This window comes from Sciurus carolinensis, chromosome 1, assembly GCF_902686445.1.
Source record: "Sciurus carolinensis chromosome 1, mSciCar1.2, whole genome shotgun sequence".
Taxonomy (NCBI): Eukaryota; Metazoa; Chordata; class Mammalia; order Rodentia; family Sciuridae; genus Sciurus; species Sciurus carolinensis.
In genome coordinates, this window is record NC_062213.1 from 195,567,602 (window position 1) to 195,591,867 (window position 24,266).

General features: G+C 57.4%; 1 protein-coding gene across 3 annotated transcripts in view; it reads left to right on the top strand.

The window, feature by feature from the left end:
- The window catches only part of Tmco4 (transmembrane and coiled-coil domains 4), an 86,223-nt gene that overhangs the window by 24,920 nt on the left and 37,037 nt on the right, over nucleotides 1–24,266 (top strand). For all 3 annotated transcript variants that reach the window (XM_047549755.1, XM_047549761.1, XM_047549763.1), the window contains 5 exons: nucleotides 686–713; nucleotides 13,440–13,572; nucleotides 20,522–20,619; nucleotides 20,842–20,985; nucleotides 21,692–21,811. In XM_047549755.1, the coding sequence (XP_047405711.1) occupies nucleotides 686–713; nucleotides 13,440–13,572; nucleotides 20,522–20,619; nucleotides 20,842–20,985; nucleotides 21,692–21,811 (523 nt within the window). The remainder of the gene's footprint in view (nucleotides 1–685; nucleotides 714–13,439; nucleotides 13,573–20,521; nucleotides 20,620–20,841; nucleotides 20,986–21,691; nucleotides 21,812–24,266) is intronic.

The following is a 24,266-nucleotide window of genomic DNA, read 5'->3' on the forward strand; positions in this document are numbered from 1 at the left end:
GAACCACTGAATTTGCCAACACCTTGCCGAGGTCGGCAGTGCAGGAGCTGGAGACCAGAACTGCCCCAGGTCTCAGATCTGGGCAGGTTTTAGAATGTCCGCGTACACATGATGCGATCGCTGGTTGGTGGGACCCAAGTCTAACGTGGATTTATGCGTTTTGTGTACACTTTATACACATTGCAAAGGTCATTTTATACATTTTTAATAATTTGGTACATGAAAGTCTCATGACCTGGAATTTTCCACGGTGGCATCCTGTGGTTGCTCAAAAAGTTTCAGATTTTGGATTTTTTTGGATTAGGGATCCAACCTCTATGACCGTCCCCATGTTACAGTTGAGAAAACTAGGGCACAGAGAGGTTGAGTAACTTGCCCAAGGTCACAGAGCCATAAGTAGCTGAACCAGGATTTGAACCTTGGACCACAGCTTTGCCATGTGCCCTTGGGCTTGTCACCCACCTGCTCTGTGTGAAGTTTGACAGGTAGAGCAGGTAACATGCTCCGCTGTTGGGCCACGTGCCCCCTCCCCTCCTTCCCCCTCTCTGCGGCGTCTGCCTAGCTGCGCGCTGTACGAGGGGGCAGAGGCTTTGGCCCACCTCGTCCTCCCCCTGGTAGGGGTCCATGAACACCTGTCGCTGCAGCTGCCCAAATCGCCAGTGACCCCTGCTTCCTTTTCCCTCAGGACCTTCTGAGCTTCTCACTCAAGGATGGTAAGTGGATCTGCTGAGCTGGCGAGCTGCGGTGGCCGGGTGACCGTGCTGCGGTGCGTGTGTCCCGGGCTCCCAGGCCTCCTGGTGCAGGAAGGCCCGGGGAGCCGGCCTGGGCGAGCTGGTGCGGCCTGGCCACGCGCTGCCCGGTCCCCGGGAAGTTTCTCCTGTGCTTTTCCCTCCCACGGACTCCCAGCGCGGCCCCTGGCCCATCACCCGCTGCCCGGGGCCTAGCCATGTCCTCCCAGGCGACCTCTGTCGCTCTGGCTAGTAGCCTGTGTCCACCCTGCGTCTCGACCTTCCCCGCCCTTCTGACCCGGCTGGCCTCCCTGCTCCACCTGCCAGGGCCTCCAGCTACCTGGGAGGAAGACCCCCACCCTGCGGCTCTGTCCTGCCCCTCCCCTTGCGGTGCAGCCCCCGAGCATGCTGTGCTCTCGGCACCTGGCTGGAAAAGGCCCCTCGCCCTCCTCTGCCTCTGCTTCTTCCCTCCCCCGAGTCCCGGCTCCCCTGGGGAGCTGCCTGGCCCCCGACATGGACCACAGGTACACCTAGTTATGTGACTCTTGGGCCAAACGCCACAGCACCTGGCATGTAGCACAGACTTGGTAAATAGCCATTGAAGGAATTAATGAGATGATCCTACTGTCCCATTTTATGGATGAGAAAGCTCAGGGAGGTTAGGCAGTTTATCCAGAGTGGCTCAGCGAATGGTGGTGTGGAACTCCACCTGCGCTGTTCCCTGGGGCTCCCGTAGCAAGTTGCTGCAGATTGTGTGGCTGGAAACAGCAGGAGTCAGTTCAGTTCCGCCTGAAGGTGTCACAGGGCTCTCTGAAGACGGAGCGTCCTTTGTGTCTCAGCCTACCTTGCCCTGAGGCTGCTTCGCCTGTCTGGGCCCCTGTCCTCCCGTGGCTTCTCCGTCTCCTGTCCTGTCTGTGCATCTCTTGAAAGGACACTTGTGCTGGACAAGGTGGTGCACACCTGTAATCCCAGCTGCTGGGGAGACTGAGGCAGGAGCGAGGATCACAAGTTGGAGGCCAGCCTCAACAACTTAGGGAGACCCTGTCTCCAAAATAAAAAATAAAGAAGGACTGGGGATTCGGCTCAGTGCAGAGTGCCCCGGGTTCCGTCCCCAGCACCACATGCACAGGAGGACACCCATGCGCAGCAGCCTCATCTCCAGATCTTTAATTTGTTCACATCTGCAAAGACCCCGTTTTTTTTTGTTTGTTTGTTTTTTGTTTTCTTTTTTTTTGCAGTACTGGGGATCGAACTCAGGGCCTTGTGCTTGCTAGACAAGCACTCTACCTGCTGAGCTATCTCCCCAGCCCAAGACCCCGTTTTTAAGGAAGGTCACATTCGTGGACGCTGGGAGACACCGACTTATCTTTTGGGGGGCCACCATTCAGCCCCCTGGCCACACAGGCTGCCTGCCACGCACCCCCATCTCTGCGGCTCCTGTCCTTCTTCCTCCCCGCCCTCTGCCCTGCCTGGGCTCTGCTGTGGATGCCTATGCAGCGCCTTCTGTCCCTAAAGTGAGGCTTGGCCTCCAAGTCCTGGTGGTCTCTGCTAGCCAGCAGGGAGAGGGCACACGGGAGGGTGATGGAATCCCCAGCGGCCACCTCGCCAGGTGCTAGGGGAACCTTGGCCGGGCTCCCCGCAGCTCCCCACCCTCGCTGCTGTGGGAGGGGTGAGGGAGCGGGCGGCAGGGGGAGAGGCTACACAGCAGGCGGCGGGGCAGGTGGCGGGTCCTGAGGGCCGGGGAGCTCACGGGCAGCCAGAGGGATCTCACCTGGGCAGGTGTGAGGAGCAGGGCTTCCGTGGGGGCAGCAGCCGGGTGAGCTGCTGGCAGAGCAGGGTGGGGCGGAGGAGGGGCCCCAGAGCAACCCTCAGCTCTGAATTCTGGTGTCTGGCGCCCGCCGCAGGGCCGCTGGGGTCCTGCCTCAGGATCCTGGTGCCCGTCTCTGAGGACCCTTTTATTTGCAAAGTGAGGGTCAGAGACCCTAAAAAAATAGGGGGCAGGGACTTCCTCAGGCCCCATCGCAGGTCGCGGCCTGTTTTCTCACGCTTGCTTTCTAAGAAACCCTTGCTGAGAGCAGTCACCATCTGCCAGGGCGGCAGAGCTTGTAGGTCACTCTGCTTTGAAGTCTTCCAATTAAAAAAAAAAAAAAAAAAAAAAAAAAAACCAGCCCTCGCTCCTTCCAGCGTGGTCCATGGGCCAGCAGCCTCGGGCCCGGGGCCCCCGCTCGGACCGCTGGACTCAGGTCTCCACGTGCTGCCCGAAGGCCGCACCCCAAAGCTAGTTTTCGGTCCTTGTCTTAGTGACTGTGTTGCTGTCACAGAATGCCTGAGGTCGGGCTGTTTGTAAAGAGCAAAGATGACTGTCTTACAGTTCTGGAAGCTAAGCCCAAGGTCAAGGGCGTGGGGTGAGAGCCTTCATGCCGCGTCACCCCATAGCGGAAGGTGGGAGGTCGTGTAAGGAAGGCGGCGCGGTAGGGAGCCCACCAACCACGCAGGACAGCCCCTGGTGATGCTGGCCTCCAGCCCCAGGCGAGTCCCTCCTCAGGGTCCCGCCTCTGAACACTGTTGCCTTGGGGATTAAGTGTGTGACCTGGGTTTGGGGACATTCGAACCTCTATCCAACCACAGCATTGTAGCGCCACCTGGGGCCTCGCAGGGTGACGGCCACTCCGCCCTCAGGCAGGTGAGGTGCTCGGTCACACTTCTGCCTGCAGAGGAGACCCGCGGCCCCTGAGCGGGCAGAGGAGGTGGCCTTGGGCGCTGCTGGCTCCCTGGGCTCCAGGTTGGAGCATGTTCCGCCGCGAGCCCTGTGGGTTCGGTTTCCGAGGCCGCAGCCGCCCGGGTGCCACCCGACTTCATTAGCGGGCGCAGAAGTAACGGAGAGTGACAGCACCGCCCGGCCCCGGCTGCCGCGGAGAGAGGCTGAGCTCGCAGGTGGCCGGCTCAGGTTGTGGGGGGACGGGGGCTGCGCGGAGTCCTGCGGCCCAGTCTTTGCCACCCTCATTGGCACCTGCTCTGTGCCAGGCAGGGTCCTCCACCCATGCCGGCAGCTGACCCTCTACCCCAGTGCGGTGGAGGCTGCTGCCCCCACTGTGCAGACCTGAGACTCACCCTCGAGGCCAGCTGGGTCCACCCCCTCTTATTGACGGGAAAGGTGGAGGCCCAAGCAGGGAAACGGGCTTGGAGACGTACAGAGGCAGGGTAGCCTGGGAGCCAGAGGCCGGTCTCGGGCCTCCAGCCGCGCCCTCTCTCCCACGGCCTCCCCACTGGGTGGGACAAAGGGCCCTTCACCCTGGGCGGCCTCAGCCCCTCCTCGCCCACAGCCGTGTGCCTGCTGCCCCTCCTCCTGTCCCCACCTGCAGCCACGACTGCCCTGAGCACCTCGTGCCCCGAGGACCCCGGGCCTGCCCCTCTGCTGACCTGGAGGCTGACCTGGAGGCTGGCTCTTAGGGAATGCCTGAGGGGCCTAGACAGCCTGGGGAGCTTCGGCAGCAGCCTCGCCCTGTCTGTTCCCACGACAACAGCCACCCTTGCTGAGCCCCCGGTGAAGGTCACCTGCCCCGTGTTAAAATCCAAGCTCCCTCTGGCTGGTGGCTACTCTGCCCGGTTTCCTCAGCTGACCCGTGGGAATATCAGCAGTCTTTCCCTCATCCGGTGTCAGCGAGGAAGGGTTCCACGAGAGGGCCGGGACGGCGGCCCAGCCCAGAGCGGCGTGTGGGAGGCAGGCCCAGTGGCCCAGGAAAGCCCCGGGAATCAGGAAACCCAGACTCACATGCCGCCTCTGAGACTCTCTCTCTGTGACCTCCATCAAGTCACTCGATCAAGTCGGAGTCTCTCTCCGAATTGCAATCTGAAATGCCAATAAGGGGCAAGAGCTAGATGGTCCCTACAGAAAGCTCTGTTTAACAGTCAAGGATCTCTCAGGAAGGTCGGTGTCAAAGGTGACCAGTTGTCCAAGTCCTTTCTCTCAAGCTCCCTGAGGGCAGAGCTCTTGTCTGGCTCGCTGGCCATTGTATCTCAGCATCTGTAACATTGAGGGATACATGGCGAGCATTTGGGAATTGTTGGGGACAGGGAGAGATGAAGGAAGATGGATGGTGGGTGGGTGAGAGGGTAGATGGGTGGGTGGATGGGCGGAGGGATGGATGGGTGAGTGGATAGATGGATGGGTGGATGGATGGGCGGAGGGATGGATGGGTAAGTGGATAGATGGATGGGTGGATGGACGGATATAAGAATGGGAGGAAGAAGGGAAGGAAGAAGGCAGGACACACAGAGGGAGAACAGAAGGATGGATGTTGTGTGGAGAACAGGCTTAGATCCAGAGCCGGGGCGGGGCCGCAGCTGGAGAGGAGGCTCTCTGCCGGGCTTTCTCCCTGGGCATGGGTGTGAGGCAGGTGAGTAACCCTGGAGCCGGCCCAGGAAATCAACATGAAAAGCTGCATCTCTCACAACTCCTAGAAGGTTGACGCTGACAGTGGGGATCTTAGTCACAGAGGGCTGCTGGGTTGGCAGCTGGGTGTGATTTTTTTGTGAGCGAGAATCATTTTCTTCTCATGGAGTGCACCCTGCCGTGCTGTGTGCCCACGTTACTGTAATGTCTTCCGGGACAAAGGTCAGCAGCTCGTAGCTCTAAGTTTAGGCTACTCAGCGGCTGTATTGATTGGGCGGGGCGGGGGGAGCCTGTGTGCTGCAGGATGTTTATTTTTTATCCATCTATCGATTGATTGATTGATACCAGAGATTGAACCCAGGGGCCCTTAACCACTGAGTCACATCCCCGGTCCCCCCTCCTTTTTTTGAGACGGCTAAATTGCTGAGGGCCTCACTGAGTTGCTGAGGCTGGCCTCGAACCTGCGATCCTCCTGCCTCAGCCTCCCAAGCAACTGGGATTACGGGCATGTGCCACTGTGCCCAGCTGCTACAGGATGTTTAACCTCTCCCATTCAATGCCAGTAGCACTGCCTGAGTTTTGACAACCAAGAACGTCTCCAGACACTGCGGTGGCCCTCTAGGGAACAAAACCAAAAATGGAGCTGCCTGGGCCGGACGGGTTTGTCTGCGACCGGCAATCTCTACGAGCAGTTCCGGTTGCTCACCAGGCCATTGCAAAGTCCATGTCCCCCAGAGGAGCTGCTGAAATGCCTGCTGATATCCCCGCTTCCGGGGAAGACGCCGAGGCTCAGGAGGTGGAGCAAGCAGCCCAGGATGGCATTCAGAGCTTCAGCACTCCGCCCGAGGCAAGTGAGTCGCGCCGCAACTCTGAATGGGCTCCCGGGGGCTCGGGGACGGCGGACCTGCCCGCTTGCTCTGCATCTGAACCTGTGCTCCGGGGACCCACGCTGACCCAGACCCCCAGCAGGTGTGCACATGTGAACCTCAGCCGTCTGTCCCGCGAGGGTAGCTCTACGTCCCGCCCTGGTCTTCGTTCCCGGGTTGCAGACCGACTGGATCAGAGGGTTTGGGACATCGGCCCTCGGCCAGGGCGGAGTGCACACTGGGCGCCCGGCTCCCGGGTTCTGTCCGCATCCTGGATTTATCATCGACTTCGAAACATCCCGGTTCATCCATTGAGCAAGTAAGGACTGGACACCTGCCCTGTGTGCCCCGCCTTGTGCAAGGCACCGGGAGTGATTCTAACAGTGGATACAGATTGAGCACCTACTGTTTGCCTGGCTCTGGGCTAAGTGCTTTCCCTATGGATAAATCTAAGCGTCACAGGAAGCGTCACCTCAGAGGAAGTTGCTATGACCGTACTCACCTTACAAAAGAGAAAGGTCCACCTTCTAATTCTGCTCCGTGTCAACCTGGAGACTCCTGGAGACCCATCCCTTCGGCTGGGGTAAGAGGGCCGGCGAGGCCTGAATGCAGGACGGGTGCCCAGCGCAGCCCGTGCTCGGTCCGTCTTGCTGCTTTGTGTCGGAGACGGCGGAGCTGGAGGAGCTCAGAAAGGGACCCTCCTCTCTGCGCTCTGCCCCCATCCCGGCCCATCTCCAAGTCAGCTTGTTGCCTCCTTAGCGTCATTGACTGTCCAAAGGCAGGAATCGGCCCCCTAGAATTAAACTGCTGCTCTGACAGGGGCCCCACAGCCAGGCGCTGCCTCCCGAGGAGGAGACCCGGGCACACGCGGCAGCTCAGGCCCCTGCTCCGGCGGGGCGACGTGGGGTTGGAACACAGTGTGGCTTCTCTTCACAGGAAAGAATCCACACGGGGAAGAATGGGATCAATAACAGACTTTCCAGAAGATGTGCCTGGAGAAGCTGGTGAATCACGGATGGCCGCAGAGTGGGCAGGGCTGGCAGCTAATGTGTGTGGCCTGGCTGGGGTCCTGGACCCCAGGGAGCAGAGGTCCAGAGCCCCACCCTGAGGCGGCCGCGGGGTCACAGCCTGCCTGGCAGCCCCGGTCAGAGGGAGCCTTCTCAGCCTGACTTACCACACAGCATGGCAACATGGCCGCTCACACGCCAAGGGGCACCTTAGCTGCTGTGTGCTGTGCACTTACTATGTGCCAGACACACAGCCAAGTCGGTTTAAAAGGCATTTTGGGAACTGGGGTGTCGTACAGTGGTGGAGCTTTCGCCCAGCACACCGGAAGCCCTGGGTTTCATCCCCGGAGCCAAAAGAAAAGAGGAAGTTTTCTTGTTCCTGTTTCACAGATGAAGAAACTGAGGCTCAGAGAGGTCAAGACCTTTACCTGAAACCATTCCGTCCATGGGTCTCTGTGCAAGGGGGAGGTTTCTGCCTCGGGTTCCTTTAATTTGGTATGGAGGGCAGCCTCCCCCAAGGGGCTGGGATTGACAGCAGGCTCTTCCCAAAGGAAGCCGCCAGCTGACCTGCATCTCTCCCTGCAGGTGTGAGGTCGGCCGGGCCCAGCCTCCCTGCCCCAGGACCCAGGGAGGGAGCCAGCTGAGGACAGGCTGGGTGGCCGCCTTTCCCAGGAGGCTGCGCTGTCCCCGTCCCTGGAAGGGGGCACAGCTGGGTGGTCATCCCACTCCTGGCTGAGCTGCTGGCACCGAGTGCCAGGCTCCAGGGCTGCTGCTCGACCTTCGACGCTAAGGCAGTGCCAGACAGGGAGGTGCCGCACAGTGGCTTCAGGGACAGGTGCTGGCGAGAGGCCCTGCCGTGTGGCACCCAGCCCAGGTGGCTCTGGCAGCCCTCCAGCCTCCTCTCCCAGGGGACAGTGGGCCGCCAGGACGCCCCCCGTGTGTGGTTAAGTCTGGGTGGGCAGTTCTGCACGATGGCGCACTCCTGCCCCTGGTGGCCGAGCCACCAGCCTGGTCTGCCCGCCAACCCCCACCCACCCCACCCTCACTTTCCAAAGAGCTGGTCTCCTGGGCCAATTTTAAGTGTGCCCGTGGCCCGTGGCCTAGGGCCATCCCTAAATGTGTCTATAACCCATGTGCACAAGAGATCAGATGCACAGCTGGCTATGTGGGCTTCCCTTGGAACCCCAAACTCCCTCAAGAGTAGGGGATTTGCCTTTAAAAGACAGCCACGGTGGAACGAGCAGAAGTACGGTCATCAGATAATCCTGAATTACACTCCAAGTTCCACCACTCTCTCAGCTGTGTGACTTTGGGAAAGTTTCTTAACCTCTCTGTGCCTGTTCTTCCCTCATTTGGCAAAATGGGGCATTGTAATGCTTCCTAAGAGGTCGGGAGACTTAGCAGTCACAGATGGGAGCGCTGGCACCTAGGTCAGGCCCCGGGGCTGGCTTCCTTTCCCCGCAGAGGTGCAGGAGGGTCTCTTGATCCCTGACCGCCTCAGACCTGGAAGAGCTGGGCTCTGCAGCAGGAGGGCTCCCTGCTCTATTTCTTGGGGTGGGAAACACCCGCTCTGAATCACCTGGGGACTGGTTACAAGAACAGATTCCAGAGCCCCCCCAAGCCCTCTGCGTGCCCAGCAAGATCCTGAGTTTTCTCGGGCTCCCCGATGACCTTTGGGCGTGCTAATGTCCGAGAACCAGGGTCCACCATGGCGGCACGGCGCTCAGGCTCCACATGGCCTCGGCACTGCTGGGCTAAGGGCTTCTGAAGGTCCCTCTGGAGGCCGTCCGGGCACCCTGCCCTTCCGTCCCCCATCTGGAGGGGGCCTCGGGGGACCAGGGTGCTGCTGCTGGTCAGGCCCCCGGGGGGCACCTGCTGCCACACAGCCCAGCATCCAGGGCCCTCAGGGAAACAGGAAGCAGGCCCTGGGGAAGAGCAGAGGCTGGACGCAGCAGGGGGCCTGGCAGGGATGGGCAGGTCTGGCGTCCGTGTCCCGCCGGCTCATGACCTTGTTCCCAGTGGGCTCAAGGGCACGGCTTCTGTGGCCAGACTGCCCCCTTTGCGACTCGCTGGCAGGGTGGACCTGGGCAGTGGCCAGAGCACTCGCGCCCGTCTCCACTTTGACAAGATGGAGTCACCATCTCACCTACCGCCTTGGTGGGTGGAGGACTCGGGAAACCCGGGCGTGCAGAGCGCGAGGCATGGACGCGGGGCCAGAGCGAGCAGCAGCCAAACGAAGCCTCCAGACCAGTGTGCTCACCAGCCACGGGATGATTCTGCCCGCAGGGGCCGCGGAGTGACCACCCTCCATAGTCCAGGCCCCTCCCTGTAGCGGGCCACTTGGGAAGACGTCGCAGCTGCCTTGTTCTAGGCCGGGGGCCTCAGTGCTAGGGACACACAGTGAATTTGGAACTTAGATTCTAGAGAGAAAGACAGGCAAGTAAAAACTGTCATTTCAATGGTGATAAGAAGATGGCAGGGAACAGAGAGCTGTGGGTGGGGTCCGGGAGGGCTTCCTGGAGGAGGCGGCCTTCGAGGAGGGAACTGAGCCGTGAGCAGCTCTGAGAGAGAGGGTTCTGGACGCTGAGCGCCCTGGCACCTGTGCTGAGTCACCACTGTAAGGCAAGATCCCACTCAGAGGAGGAGAGGCCTCACCACTTAGTCCCCTCTCTCCCCGTGTCCCCTGGGGAGCAGGACCTGGAAGGTTCTGGAAACAGTAAGTCTCAGGAGGACGTGGGAACTGGAAAGGGCTTTTGTGTGTGCGACTGGGGTGAGTGGGCACAGCAGAGGGCCTGGCAGGCCGGGCAGAACTTCAGCTACTGAGCCAACACGTCTTACTCGTGCACTAACTCGGACATTGTCCCAGGCACAGAGGTAGCCAGGAGCCAGGCAGAGGGCTCTGATGGGTCAAGCCAGACAACTATGCACCTGGCCACCTGTACACAGACAGAACGATGGCAGGGAACACGGGGTGGGGCAGGGTAACCAGGAGACGGGCTGCTGTCATTCAGGAGCCACTGGCCTCTCCAAGGAGTTGACTTTAAGTTGAGGCTTCACCGGTGGAAAAGCACCAGCCTGGCAGAGCTCTAGGGGAGGAACTTCCCAAGAACCACCAGTGCCAAGGTCCTGAGGCAGGCAAGCGCTTGGCTTCTCGGCAGGACAGATGCGGGTGCATGAAGCAGGGTTGGGTGGAAGCTGGGGTGGGAGGGGCGGCAGGAAGGGTCTTGCAGGCCACAGGAAGAAGCTGGATTTTACTGGAAGGCACTGGGGAGCGGATGTGGCAGGGTGGTGACTCTAGAGTCCCTCTGGCTGAATGAAAGGTGAACAGTCAGGAGACGACGGGTTGGAGCGCAGGGGCAGTGGCAGGTAGTGCTCGTGAGATGCAGCCAGTGCGCATGCAGGGCAGGGTGGACTCGGGAGTGGAGCTGTCCACGTTAGCTGGTCGGCTGGGCGTCAGGATGAGGACCCCAGGGGGATGCAGGAGGGGCACGGGCCCTGAGGAGGGAGCTGGCACCTGGCAGCCGGCAGTGGTGCCAAGACGGGAGAACTCAGCGTCCTGGGCAGCCCGGGGCTCCGGACCCCACCCACCCAGCGCTTGGAGGGACCCTTCCACGAGGCTGCGGGACGGAGCCCGGGCCTGACTCTGCGGAACACTCGTCCCCGGCACCGGGCAGCCTGGCTCTGGAAGCTGAGTCACCGCGGCCTTGACCGATGGAGTCCGAATGAGCGCTAATTGTAATTGCCCCCATTAATCATCGCGGCCAAGCCTTGCCTTCCACATCACCTGGGGGCAGCAGGGTGCTCTCCTTCAAAGGAGCTGCTGTCTCGGAGCCGCCATTAACCCAGTGACCCCGAGACGAGGTGCTCCTGTCTGTCCCCTGCCACGTAGACAGTGCCTCACCCAGGAGCAGCCCCGGGACCCCGGGCCCCAGGGCTGGCTCCAGGGACCCCAGGCCAAGGAAGAGACCGATTTCTTTTGCAAAAGCCAAACCTCAAACTTCAAGACTTCAGGAGCTGAGGGACTCCGACTAGTCCCTCCCAGGGAAACCTGAGGCAGGGAGCGGAGGCTCCACTAAGTCGGGACCCGGGAACGTGTGTGCCCCGCCCTAGGCAGGTGTCGGGTGGCCAGCCAGATGGCCGGCGTGCCGTCGAGAGAACACAGACACGTTCAGCCACCTGGGGAAGACACTGCGGGAGAGGCGTGGGTGGGACCGCAGACCCTCCAGGCAAGGAGTGATCGGAGAAGGTTCCAAGAGGAGGAGGCGGCCGAGCCTCACCTTGGGGGAAATAAAAGTTCAAGACTTAAATGACGGACAATAATGACCCCCAAAGATGTCCACCTCAAGCCCCGGAACCCTAACATTTCCCTTCGTGGCAAAAGGACTTTGAAGCTATAAGCATACATGGGGAGGTGACCCCGGGCTGTCAGGGGCTGGGTGGAATCGCGGTCCTCGCAGGAGGGAAGACGGGAGGTCAAGGAGTGGCGGCAGAGCGAGGCTGGGGTGCGCGAGGCTGGGGTGACATGGCCCAGAGCCCCAAGTGCAGCAGACTGTAGGAGGCGGGCAGGGCCCCGAGGGGCTTCTCCCCGTCGTACCTCCGCAAGGAACCCAGCCTCGCTTGGAGACGTTTGGCCTCGGGACTGTGAGGCCGGACATTTGCACTGTCTTCGGCAGCTACGTCTGGTCCTTTGTCACAGCAGCCACGGGAAACTAATACAGCTTGCTTGGCACAAAGCCCTGCTGCGATTTATACTCACTTTCTCAGGGTCAGAGGGATAAGGTGATCCAGGGCCCCCTAGAGAGAAGACAGCACAGGGGGGTTAAACCTGAGACCGTCCAGCGGGCGGGCGCCTGGGCCCACGTGCGCTCGGGGCTGGGCGTCAGCGTTGAGGAGGCTGGGAGCTGGGGAGGGCCGGTCCCCACGTGCCAGCTGCCAGCAGAGCCCGGGCTCTGGGGGAGAGATGTCACAGGTGGAGGAACCACCGCGGATGTGCCTGGCAGGGCCACTGAAGAGGTGCCCATGGCTGAGCCAGGTGGTGCTGCGGGGTGGAAGGAGGCGGAGGCGTGGGACACTTTGTGGGAGGGGGAGGGGCGGGAGGGCGCAGAGATCCCCGTCCCTGGCTTGGTGGGTGGTGGTCTTGTGCTGGAGGCTCCTGAGAGGAGACCGCACAGGGGCCCGAGCCTGGCCCATCAGAGCCTGGCTGGACGAGGGCCACCTGTGTGGGAGGTGCTGTCCTGGTGTTCAGGAGAATCGGCCCTTCCACCCCTTTCTGACCCCGCGTCCTTACCCAACAGGAATTCGCATCTTCTTTCAAATTCCTGGACTGTACAGCTAGAGTTGGGCTGGACACTCAGGGATTGAACCCAGGGGCGCTTACCCACTGAGCCACACCCCCGGCCTTTTCTTTTTTTTTTGGAAACAAGCTCTCCCAAAGTTGCTGAGGGCTGAGGCTGGCTTTGAACTTGTGATCCTCCTGCCTTAGCCTCCCAAGCCACTGGAATTACTTGGTTAAGTTTTGATAGATTGATTTTTCAATTATGAAGTCCACCCAGATTCATGACGGATAAATCGGAAAAAGAAAAAAAATCATGGGTGACATTTCTTCGCTTTTTTTTTTTTTTCTTATGCCGCGTTGTGTTCTGTTTCTTAATTGGGACCCTAGGACAAATCAATCCACTTTAAAATTTGTTTCATTGTATGAGCATCTTGTTTCAAAAGCTATTACAGAATTTCCTTGGGAATCCTTTCTGTGTGACCCCAGGGTGTCCCACTGGATGGCTGCGCCTGGTTTATTTGATTTCCCGATGTTAGAAATCTCCAGATTATTCATGTTCTAAACCCAGACTTTACTTTCATTAGTGCTTTTGTTGGCTAACTATTTTCTATACTAAGAACTCTTTTCTTAAGGTTAGAATTCCAGAAATGAAATTTCTGGGGCAAAGGGGGAACACTTTTTTTTAAAAAAGTGGATATATAGTTGCCAAATTTCCCTTCAGAAAGTGGGTGCCAGACGCACCCCCAGCAGCAGTGTCTGTGAGCACCGGTTCTTATCCCTCGCTTCCTTACCAACCTTGGGATGTGTGTGTGTGTGTGTGTGTGTGTGTGTGTGTGCGCGCGCGCGCGCGCGCGCGCATGGTACCAGGGATGGAACCCAGGGCCTCAGAAATGCTAGGCAAGCACTCCACCCCTGAGCTCCACCCCAGCCCCATAATTCTGCGATTTAAATAACTGATCTGTCCATTTGGCTGGCGAGAAGTATCGCCCGGCTTTTGGTTAACATTTTGATGGCTGCGTAGTACTCCATTCTAGAAGCCATGCTGTTTTATCGACTCAGGGCTGTACGTGTAGGTGTGTCGAGGGCTCGGCCTTGTTAATTACACTGTCGCTGGCATCTCAGTGCTTAAAACCTAAACTGTTGTTTCTTTCCCATGTTCTCTCCTTTGAGGGCGCTATGATGCCCGGGCCAGAGTCCTCGTTTGCCACATGACCTCCCTGCTCCAGGTGCCCTTGGAGGAGCTGGATGTCCTTGAAGAGACATTCCTGGAGAGCCTGAAGGAGACCAAAGAGGAGGACTCTGAGTAAGAAAGCCTAGCACCCCAGCAGTACCCACAGATTCCGCCGGAGGGCCCTTTGCCATAACAGGGTCCTCTCTCCCAATTGAGAAACGGTGCTGGGTTGGGGTCGAGGGTGGAAGGAATACTGGGTGGCGTCCCAATGGTAACCAACTCCCTGTGTGACCTCAGCAAGCCACATGCCCTCTCTGGGCTTCAGTCTTCATTTGTAAGAAGAGAGAATCAGGTGTATGAATACTAAGGCCTGGAATCTGTGACTTCAACCTCCCATGACCCTGACCCCAGCTCCACCTCGGACTCTTAGGACACCTTGTCATGAGCCCAAGTGACCCGGGTTCAAATCCCACTTCAGACACCCATCTGCCATTTGATCTCGGGCAGGCGGTCTCCTTTCTCTAGACTGAAATATTCCTACCTACAAAATAGGATTGCAGATAACGCCCTCCCAGCGTCACGGGGAGAGAAGCCTTCGACCACATCAAGCGTCCGGCCCGGACCTGGCCCATGGCACGCGCCCAACCCAGCGGCTCCTCCCCTTCCCTCGTGCCCCAAGTCCCTGAACCCACCCATTGTAGAGCAGAAGTTAGAAGGAATCACCGACTTGGCCGGCATGCAGCTCTTTGGAAAGGTGCCTTATGCAGAATCTAATCCCAGAGCAATAAATCAATCCCTGGCGCAGCCCAAGGGCAGCTGGCACCAGGCACGTCTGCCCGGCCCGGGTCCCCGTCACCTGCAGTGTCTCTTTGAGCAGCCCGGTCGCACCCCCTCCGCCCAGCTGGAAGTTTAGTCCTGAAGTCAGGTTCAGAGGCAGAGCCGCCTCCACCAGGTTCATGGGGCCGAGGACCTTGATAAAGGAGCAAAGGCCACCTGTTGACTTGAGCTGCTTTGCCTCTCAGAGTCACGTCAGGTCTGGATCCAGACAAATCACCGTGAGCCAGGGCTGCCCGGGCTCTCTGGAGACATCAGAAGCGTGTAGGGTCTCCAACGCCTTGAAATCAAGGAACTTCTCTGCTCCTACTTAGAAATCTGAGTGTCAGAAGAAATGCTTTACTCAGGGGGGTTTGCACTGATAATATCAATGATGCAGCTCAGGGAAGAAGGAAACCAGAAGTTCTAACAGCCCGGCTCCAACACCACCAGGCACGTGACCCTGAGCAAGTTATTAGCTTCTCTGGGCCTCAGTTTCCTCACCTGCAAAAAGTGAGTGAATGTCACCTCCCTCTTGGGTCTGAAGTGAGTTCCTATGTGTAAATTCTTCACATGAGCCTAGGATGGAGTAACTAGTCCATAAACATCATTATTTGCTATTGTCGGTGATACTATTATAATTGTGTTATCATTGCCTAGGAACCCTTTCCCCAGAAAAATGTAGTAGTCTGAAGACCTCTCAGATTCTGTCTGTGGTCTCCAGAAAGATCTGAGACCCAGGGGAGGCACAGCATCTGCCTAGCACCTGTCTGGTTTTCGGTTTGATTCTGCTACCAACGCTGTGTGGCATTGGGTAGACTGCTTGACCTCTCTGGGCGCCAGCTCCAGTTTTTTCATCCATACAGTTAGGGGATCAAGTGGCTGGTAGATTCCTTTTAACCCTAAAGCTGTGTGTTTCTGGGAAGTGCTTCCCTGCAGCTGGGGTCAGAGTGTGTTGTGCCACCTGCCGTTCCTGGTCCCCTATCCGAGCCCTAAGGTCATCCGAGTTTCCCTCACTGTGTGACCTGCCTCTCTGCCATTTCTTCATCTCTAACAGGAGGGTGATGGTCGCTTCCACTCTGTAGGACTGTTGAGAGGACAGAGTTGATGAACTCGTCAAAAACTCAACTGGCACTTGGCCCAAATAGGGCCTCTGAGAACATCAACTCACACACTGCCCGAGGCTGATGCGTCTGGTCCCCAGGGGCATGGCCAGCCTCTCACTGTCGCCCACCTCTGACAGATGCAGGCACAGGACACATCTGGACCTCATAACCACCCCCGGGGGGTCACAGATGCAGAGGGTCCCATGGGTGACATCACCCATCCCAGACCACAGAGCTGGTCCTTGGCCTCCCAGATTCAACCAGCACGTCCAGCTGAATGTCACTTACTGTATCCCCAAGACCTGGTTGACAATCCCGGGCTCCCTCCGTGACTCCCTTGAGGAGGCAGTAAAGAGAATTCCTTCTGGGGCCGTCTGAGCTCTTACTAGGAAAGGACCTCGAGAGAGCGCCCCCTGTCGGCTAACCCGAGACGGCGCACACAGGACAAAGCAGATGGCCTGGGCTGCAGCCCAGGTGGAGAGAGGTGCCAAGGACCCCGGGGGAGCGGGGGACAGCCCCTCCTGGGAGACCAGATGGAGTGACGACGGTTTATCCGTGGCCCCGTGAGACGGGCAGGCTTGGCCTTGCTCTTCTCGGGTGTCAGGTGTCAGCTTGGGATCTGACCCAGGTCTCCGCGTGGCCTTGGCTCTGTCTCTGGCCCAAGTTCATTTCTAGTGTCGCAGACGTGAGTGTGGCCAGCGCAGTGTGCTGGAGGAGGGCAGGCGTGTCCGAGCGGAGGGCAGAGTCTGAGAGGGACAGAGCCGTCACCTGGATGTAGAGTTCTCTGAATCTGTGCTCCCGAGGAAAAGGGAGGAAGCGTTCTGGACGTGACTTAGAGCGGACGTCACCTCTGAGCACTAGCTGCTAAAATTCCATCCGCAGAAGTCGCTGCAGGAGTGGAATCTGCGACAATTAACAACCACCCGGAAGTCATTTTATGTAGCCAACAATTGCTAAGAACTGCAAATACTAAAAATAAAGAGTGGCCAGGCGGAGGAACAGGCCAGAATAACTCAGCTCAGTCACTTTAGGAAAAAGACCTTCTTTTCAAATCAACGCTTGTTGATAAGCATTTAAATAAACCTGCCAAGTGGGAAGAGACCTGTCCCCCGCCCGACCTTTGTGAGGGACCTCCTGTAAATCACCCCGTTTACTGCTCAGTATTTTATTCCAGTGAAGCCATGTTCTTACCCTCCATCAAACTCGGATTGAAGTGATGACTGTCTGGCACCAGAGACATGTAGACGTCACTCTAGGAACAATCTAGAAGCAGCCAGTGCCAGGACTAACTCAGGAACTTGACAAGCTTCTTAACTACAAGTGGCTAGTGATCATGAAAACTCTGACATTTCAGACTCGTTCTGTTATCCCGGAAGTTTCTATTTGGGTGGCGATCGGGCTACACTCTGCATATTTTTATTTAGCCAGAATATCCATCTGTGGATACCAGGGATTGAATCCAGGGTCACTTTACCACTGAGCCCCAGCCCCAGCCTTTTTGTTTTTTGTTTTGAGACAGGGTCTCACTAAGTTGCCCAGACTGGCCTCAAACTTTCGATCCTCCTGCCTCAGCCTCTAGGGTCGCTCGGATTACAGGCGTGCGCTGCAGCGCCCAGCGCCCCTCTGGCTTTCATAACAAATGGCAGACTATACCCCACAGCAGGGGGGTCACCCCCAAGCTTTGTTGGAACAGTTGGATTCTCTCCAAGAAGTATTTTCTGAGCACCCCCTACCCCCAGGCCCAGGGCAGGCTGCAGAGGGTGGAGAGCTGGAGCTGCCCGGCCTGTGCCCTGAAGGTCAAGGTCAGCAACCTTCAGAGTTGGCATAGCGCAGAATCCCCGGAGGATACAGGAACAGGCCGAGTTCCTGCCAGCGGTTCCCCTTCTTCTGGGTGAAGCGTGAGCTAGGACGAGATGAGAGGGGAAGCTGGGGTGGGAGGCAGGGGCAGGACACAGTCGTGAGCCGCACACTGAGGAGGTGACACTCTCCTGAGGTCAGAGGCAGCAGTCCTGGTCATACTTTGTTACCTGACATTGGCAAGTGCAGTGCTGCTGTCTCCTCTGCCCCACGGGGTCATTTCCCATGTTCTTTTCCTAAGTGAGGAAAACGGGGCTCAGAAAAATTGGCCAACCCAGCAGCCAGATACGGTGGTGCACATTTGTAATCCCAGCAACTCGGGAGGCTGAGGAAGGAGGATTGAAAGTTTGAGGCCAGCCTCAGCAACTTAGCAAGACCCTGTCTCAAAATAAAAAATAAAAAGGACTGGGGATGTGGCCCCTCGGGGTTCAGTCCCCAGTACAGAAAAAAACAATTGAGAGACCCAGCAGACCTGGGCTCAAGACCCCCCACCCCCAGTTTCTGCCCACTCCCCAGCCTGCGTTTGTTGATCGTGGGTGCTGTTGACTCAGAGCCACGTGCCGGTTCTGGTGCGCGTTCCTGTTGAACCTTGTCAGCACATAGCCTGTTTTCCCTCGGGTCTTGAACTCTGCCGAAAGTCAATACTTCCCAACCTTCCTCTTTGAACTGAATTAAGGATTATCAAGTTAGGGGCAAAGCAATCAAGGGGCAAAGTATATCGCCAGCCCCTGTTTAGGAGGAAATCATTGAGATAATAAAAAGGATGATAATAGCCACAGGCATATCAAATGGTTACGATACGCCGGTGACATAGGGCTCACCTCACTTTGGCCTCATGCGCCCCTGGGAACTACACACTATTATTATCCCCATTTGTTAAATGAAGAAACTCGGGAGGAACATGCATGTGGTGCATAGTCACAAAGAAAGTGAAGTTCTAGCCGTCAGGAGGGGTAGATTTTGTTGCCGTCACAAATGACTCCAGATCCCAATAGCCGGCTTGTTTCTTGCTCATACTATGCGTTCACTGCAGGGTGGCTGTGCCTTTCATCCACATTGGCTTGGTTCTGAGTTCTGGGTTGCCTGAAATCTTACTGATCTGGGGTCAGAGCAAAAGGAGACATAACCAGCTCCTGCAGTCCTAAAGACTCCACCGGAAGCAACACGTTTCTTCCACCTGTAGTTCATGAGTTAGTGCTGGTCACATGACCACTCCCAGCAGGGATAGCAGCCGGTCCTCCATATCTGCAGTTTCCCTATCCTCAGATCCAACCAACCACGGATGAAAAATATTTTTTTTTAAATTCGCCAGGTACAGTGGCACACGCCTGTAATCCCAGCAACTTGGGAGGCTGAGGCAGGAGGATCACAAGTTAAAGGCTGACCTCCATAATGTGGAGAGACTCTGTCTCAAAATAAAATAATAAAGACTGAAAGGATGCAGCTCAGTGGTAGAGACCTGCTGGGTTCAATCCCCAGTACCAAAAAACAAATTGGATCTCATGAAAATGCAGACTTTTTTCTCTTGTCATTGTCCCCCAAACAATAGTCTAACAATTATTCCCATCGCGAGACATCTAGAGATGGTTGAAAGCATACAGGAGGATGTGTGTAGGTTCTAAGCAGATCCCACACCATTTCATATAAGGCACTTGAGCTCCCGTGGATTTTGGTATCCAGGGCATCCTGGAACCCATCCCCATGATCCTGAGCAGGGACTAGACTACCTTCCGGCAGGGAGGGAGACTGGGGCACAGCCCACCACCGCAGGGAAGGTAGAAGCCACCCCTGTGTTTGCAAGTAAGTGCTGACATGGGACTTCCCTCTTGGTCCTCCTCCACTCTGCCTGCGATCCAGCATCACCCACGGCGCTGACCACAGGAAGTTCCCCCGAGGGGCTGGGGGCGTGGCTCAGAGGCAGAGCACTTGCCTGGCGTGCATGAAGCTCTGGGTTCCCTTCCCAACCCTGCAAAAAAAAAAGGTCTCAACCACAGAAAAGCAGCCCCTGGTGGGTGCAGATGTTTGTCGCTGGTTTCTTTCTCTCTGCGCTGCATCTCAGCACAAAGGCTGGTTTCTACGGCTCTGCAGTGAAGTGTCCGAGACGCACTGGGCTTTAGGCCCGGGAGCTGCAGAACAGGAAGTGTGCCAGGTGAGCTGGCCCAGAGCCATGGAGCGTGCGTGGCAGCTCCCGAGTGCCCGGCTGGACTCGTTCCCATCGGAGGCAGACAGGGAGGAAACCGCTGTCGACTAGAGGTGCCCATTGCTCATTCACACTAAAAGCCTATGGACTAACAGGACAGCAGGAGCGAACTCAGTGCTCACTAAGCAACAGTGAGGTCGACATCACGGTCACCATTGTTTGAAACAGGAGACCGAGGCTCGGGCCATGTGGCCCCTCGGGAAGTGGCCACTGTTAACTCCAAACACACCTCTAATGTGCCCGATCAAAGAGCCGCTTAGCACCAGCTAAGGTGTGGGAAGCGTAGCACAGGAGCCACTGTGTGGGAAGCCCTCACTAAATATTAACCATTTTTTATCATTTATCATCACCGTCATTTGCTATCACTCCGCATTGAGATCTTGTCCAAACTCCAGCTTCAGTTCAGAGTTCCCTCATAGTGACCGCTCTGTCCCACCCTCCCTGCCCCTCTCGCTCCCAGTGGCTTCAAAGCAGCCGAGGGCTGAATGTCCAACAGGGAGACGGGGACATGGTGAGCCCCGCGCACTCACGAGGGTCATTTTGGGGAGCACCTGATGCTAATTCACTCTGGAGACTTTCCTGTCACCAGATTTTGTACAGTGCTTACATTTCTCAACGAGCCTGGCGACTGCTTCAAGGTCAAGGCCGCTGGTGTGAAATGATTCTTCTGAACAAAACTGGTTTCCAGACATCCCAGAGGGAGGTGGGATTCGGGGTCAGGGTGGGGAGAAAGGAAGGGAGGCGGGAGGCAGTGGAGTCCGGGGTGCTATTTTGTACTCCTTGGGGGTCCATCTGTTGAAAGGTATTTTTTTTGTGCTTCTTTTGCTATTATTATTATTTTTTTGTCTTTTCACAATTCAAATTGCAATCCTATTAGGACGGATCTGTTGGGTAAGTAGCGCACCCCACACACTGGGATTCCCCAGCTGGGTAGTACAAACTTTCCAGCTTTTTAAAAGCGTCGTTGGGCCCAGGGCGACTTTGGTGCTTACTCTGCGCGGCAGAGTACCTACCCACCCCTGACCGCAGTTTAGGGCTTGGAAGGCGGGAGGTCTCAAGGGACCCTGGGCAAGGTGGCCCTGACGCCCAGCCTCTTCTCTCCCAGGACGGCTGAGGCATCCCGGAAGAAAAAAGAAAACCGGAGGAAATGGAAGCGGTACCTGCTGATCGGCCTGGCCACCGTGGGAGGTGGCACTGTGATCGGTAAGGGCGGCTGGAGGGGCCAGAGCCAGGGGTGTGCTAGGCTCGGAGCAGGTGGGGCAGGATCTGCTGGGAAGCGGCCCCCGCGTGGCCGGCGTGGTCAGCAGTGAAGGGCTCGTTGGCATTGCTAGAAGCGTCCATGGAAGGCCGGGGTGGCTACGGGACAAGCAGCCACCAAACCACACCTCCCTCCCACCTCAACCTCGCCCGCTGCTTTCCTCGCAGGCGTGACGGGTGGTCTAGCCGCACCCCTCGTTGCCGCTGGAGCTGCGACGATCATCGGCAGCGCCGGGGCAGCTGCGCTGGGCTCAGCGGCCGGCATAGCTGTCATGACCTCGCTGTTCGGCGCCGCTGGGGCCGGCCTGACAGGTGAGTTCACCGGACGCGGTCGGGAGGGATCCGTCCAGTGTGGCCCCAGGGTGGCCCCTGGGGAGGCAGAGGCAGCCTGGCCCTGCTCCTCTGGGTCCCAGCCTGCCCAGGCTCGCAGCAGGCTTCCCGGAGAGCTGGCCCAGGGCGAGGCTGAGGTTGAGGTTGGGAAGCTGGCGTCCTCCCGTCTTCCCCGTGCCCCTTGTGAGCAGTGCCCAGGAAGAGTCCTGACGAGCCAGCTGCCAGCTTCCGGCCGCGGCCACCCAAGGGCTCCCCCTCATGTTCAGAGGACGCGCTGCCCATCCTTCACCTGCCTCACCTGTGTCGATGGCCCCCGGTCACGCAGACACCCGCCCAGCTCCCCAAGAGTCTTGGTCAGTTTGATCCACTCTTACCAGAGCGCCTGAATGGTGGACGGGAGAAAGACACCAACCGTCCAGGACCGTCCGGACAGGGCAGTGGCTCGGAGCCCGGGGTCAGATCCCAGCTGCCTCCCGGGTCTGGCCAGCCTGGGGTGGCTTTTCGCCCTCCCTGTAATCAGGGACAATAATGGCAACTACCTTAGCACATCCACACTTGAAATATGTTTGTCCAGGAGCAGGGCAAACAGTGGGTGCTTGCTGTATGCGGCTGAGCACCTACAGCCACGCTGACTGACAACCCCGGGTCCCACTCACCTCCACTCCTGTTCTCCTGTCTGGGCCTCCAGGATACAAGATGAAGAAGCGGGTTGGAGCCATTGAGGAGTTCACGTTCCTGCCCCTGACGGAGGGCAGGCAGCTGCACATCACCATCGCCATCACTGGGTGGCTCGCGTCCGGCAAATACCGTGAGTACCAGCAGTGGAGAAGGACGTGGGGGGGTGGGCGATAGTGGAGCTGGGTCTGCAGCTGCCGGCCCACCTGGACTAGGTTCTTGCCTCTGTATGTCTCTAGTGGGTGGGCATGGGGAGCCCCATTTTGCAGAGCAGGAAAATGAGGCTCAGAAAGATGAAGTGACTTTATCCCACATCCTGTCACATACCCATCCATCATCCATCCACCCCCTCATTGGTCTTCCAGCATCCATCATCCATTCATCATCCATCCATCATCCATCCATCATTCATCCATCCATAATCAATCCATCATTTATCCATCCACACATCCATCATCCATCCATCATCCATCCATCATCCATCCATCATTCATCCATCCATAATCCATCATTTATCCATCCATCCATCCATCATCCAGCATCCATCCAACCACCCATCCATCCATCCATCATCCATCCATCATCCATTTATCCATCCATCCATCATCCATCCAGCAGTATCTCAGACCTGCTTGTACACATGAGAATAGCCAAGCTTTCCTCTGCTCACATCTTTATTCATCATGGTTAATAATAGCTTCGTAGCTGACCACCAGAGTATCCACTCTTAATCATCCACCCATCCATCTATCCCCCCGCCAGCAGTATTTATAAAGTATGGTGATCACCACGTGCTGTACGGCCAAGCCAGGCCCTAGGAAGTCAGTGGCGGGCAGCCAGTCACGGCCTCTGCTCCTGCCGAACACACAAGCCAGTGGACACCAAGTGATTACAGGGAAAGCTTTATGGATGGTACAATAGGGGAAGCATGGGGTGCTTTGGGGTTCCTGGAGGAAGTGACATTTAGGCTAAGAGCTGGCTGGGGGTCAGCTGGGTAAAGAAGAAGCAAAAAGTGTGTACAAAGCACAGGGACAGCATATGCAAGGGCTCAGTGGTACAAAAGGAGCAAGAGGAACACAGGATGGCTGCAGCGGGGAGCCAGCAGGCAGGAGTGTGGTGGGGCCACATCATGGAGTTGGAACTTGTCCTTGAGCAAGTAGACGGTAGCCAAGGTCTTCAGTCACCTGGGGAGAGATCAGTATGACTTGGCCGTTGACTTCAAGCAAGTTATTTGACTTCCCCTGACTTCAGGGGTCAAACGGAACCATTCCTGCCTCTGAGGGTGCTGCCAAGATTAAGCTGAGCTGGACAGCAGTGGCTGGTTTCTAGCTGGCACTCACAGACATCGCACCTGGGTGTGCATGCCTGGGATCAGCCAGGGCGACTCGGAGGACTTGCCAGCCCTGGTCCATTCGCTGCCTGGCTCCCCTTCACAGTTGCCCGGCATGAGGCTCTGCAGCTAGTCCTCTGTTAGAGAGAGGACAGCGGAGCCAGGGACTCCCAACCACGCCACACGGACACCCAGGCATGCACACCGGGAATCCCGGGTCCCGAGCTCTGAGCTCCGTGGGGGCAGCCTCAGCTCTCCTAAGCAATGTGGAAGAGAGCAAGCGAGTTACCATTCAGCGGTGACCGAGGCCCCAGACACGACCTGTGACCTCCAGGCCCATCCCAGAGGTCTCTCACATTAATTGGGCATCTGGCTCATGCCTGCCCTGCATCAGGCATGGCACCTGCACGGTGGGACCAGGTTGTGCGTGACCTCCCGTCATCCCCTGCTCTGCTCAGTGAGGAGGGGCTGTTCTTATCTTGATCTGTGGGAAGAGGAAACGGGATAGGTGGCGGGTGCAGGGTGGGAACCCAGGTCTCCCGACCTGCAGTTTAGGGATTCTCTCACCTGTTTCTCACTAGACCAAGCGGCAGGAAGGAAAGGGACGCAGACAGCTGTCTCAGAAAAGGAGTCTGCAATTCTGGCCAGGATGGAAAGCAGATCTCTAGGCTTCATTTTACCAGCACTTGCTCCCCTGACCCCAGGTCAAAGGCCAAGTTCACTTGGGGGGAAGGAAATCATCTTCGTTGTTCTCTTCCAGTTCGAGGGCAGTGTGGGATACAGAGAGGTGATTGTACAAAATGCAACCAAGTTAGACAAAGTTCAGGAAGGAGAAAAGAATCTCCCTCTTCGATCTTCCTGAAGCTGTTGTTGTCTCAGACCTGCTTGTACCCGGGATGAGGATAATCAGCTTCCCCCTGCTCACTCTTCATGACTCACGGTTGCTTATCCTAGCAATAATAGCTTTGTAGCTGACCATTAGGCACAAGCCAGGCACTGACCCACCTATCCAAGCCTCAGAGGTGAGCATCACCAGCAACCCCATTTTATAGTTGAGGACACATGCTTATAAAAGCCACCAGGATCACCCAGCTAGTCAGGAGCAGGGGCAGGATTCCCCCACTTCCTGCTGCTCCTCAGTTCAGGTTTTGGCCACAGGGCATCTCGATGCAGGACTGCACTTCACAGTTTATATAGCACATCCCACGCAGCCTCTCCTGTGATCCCGTGATTATCCGTGAGTCAGACGTTACAATTC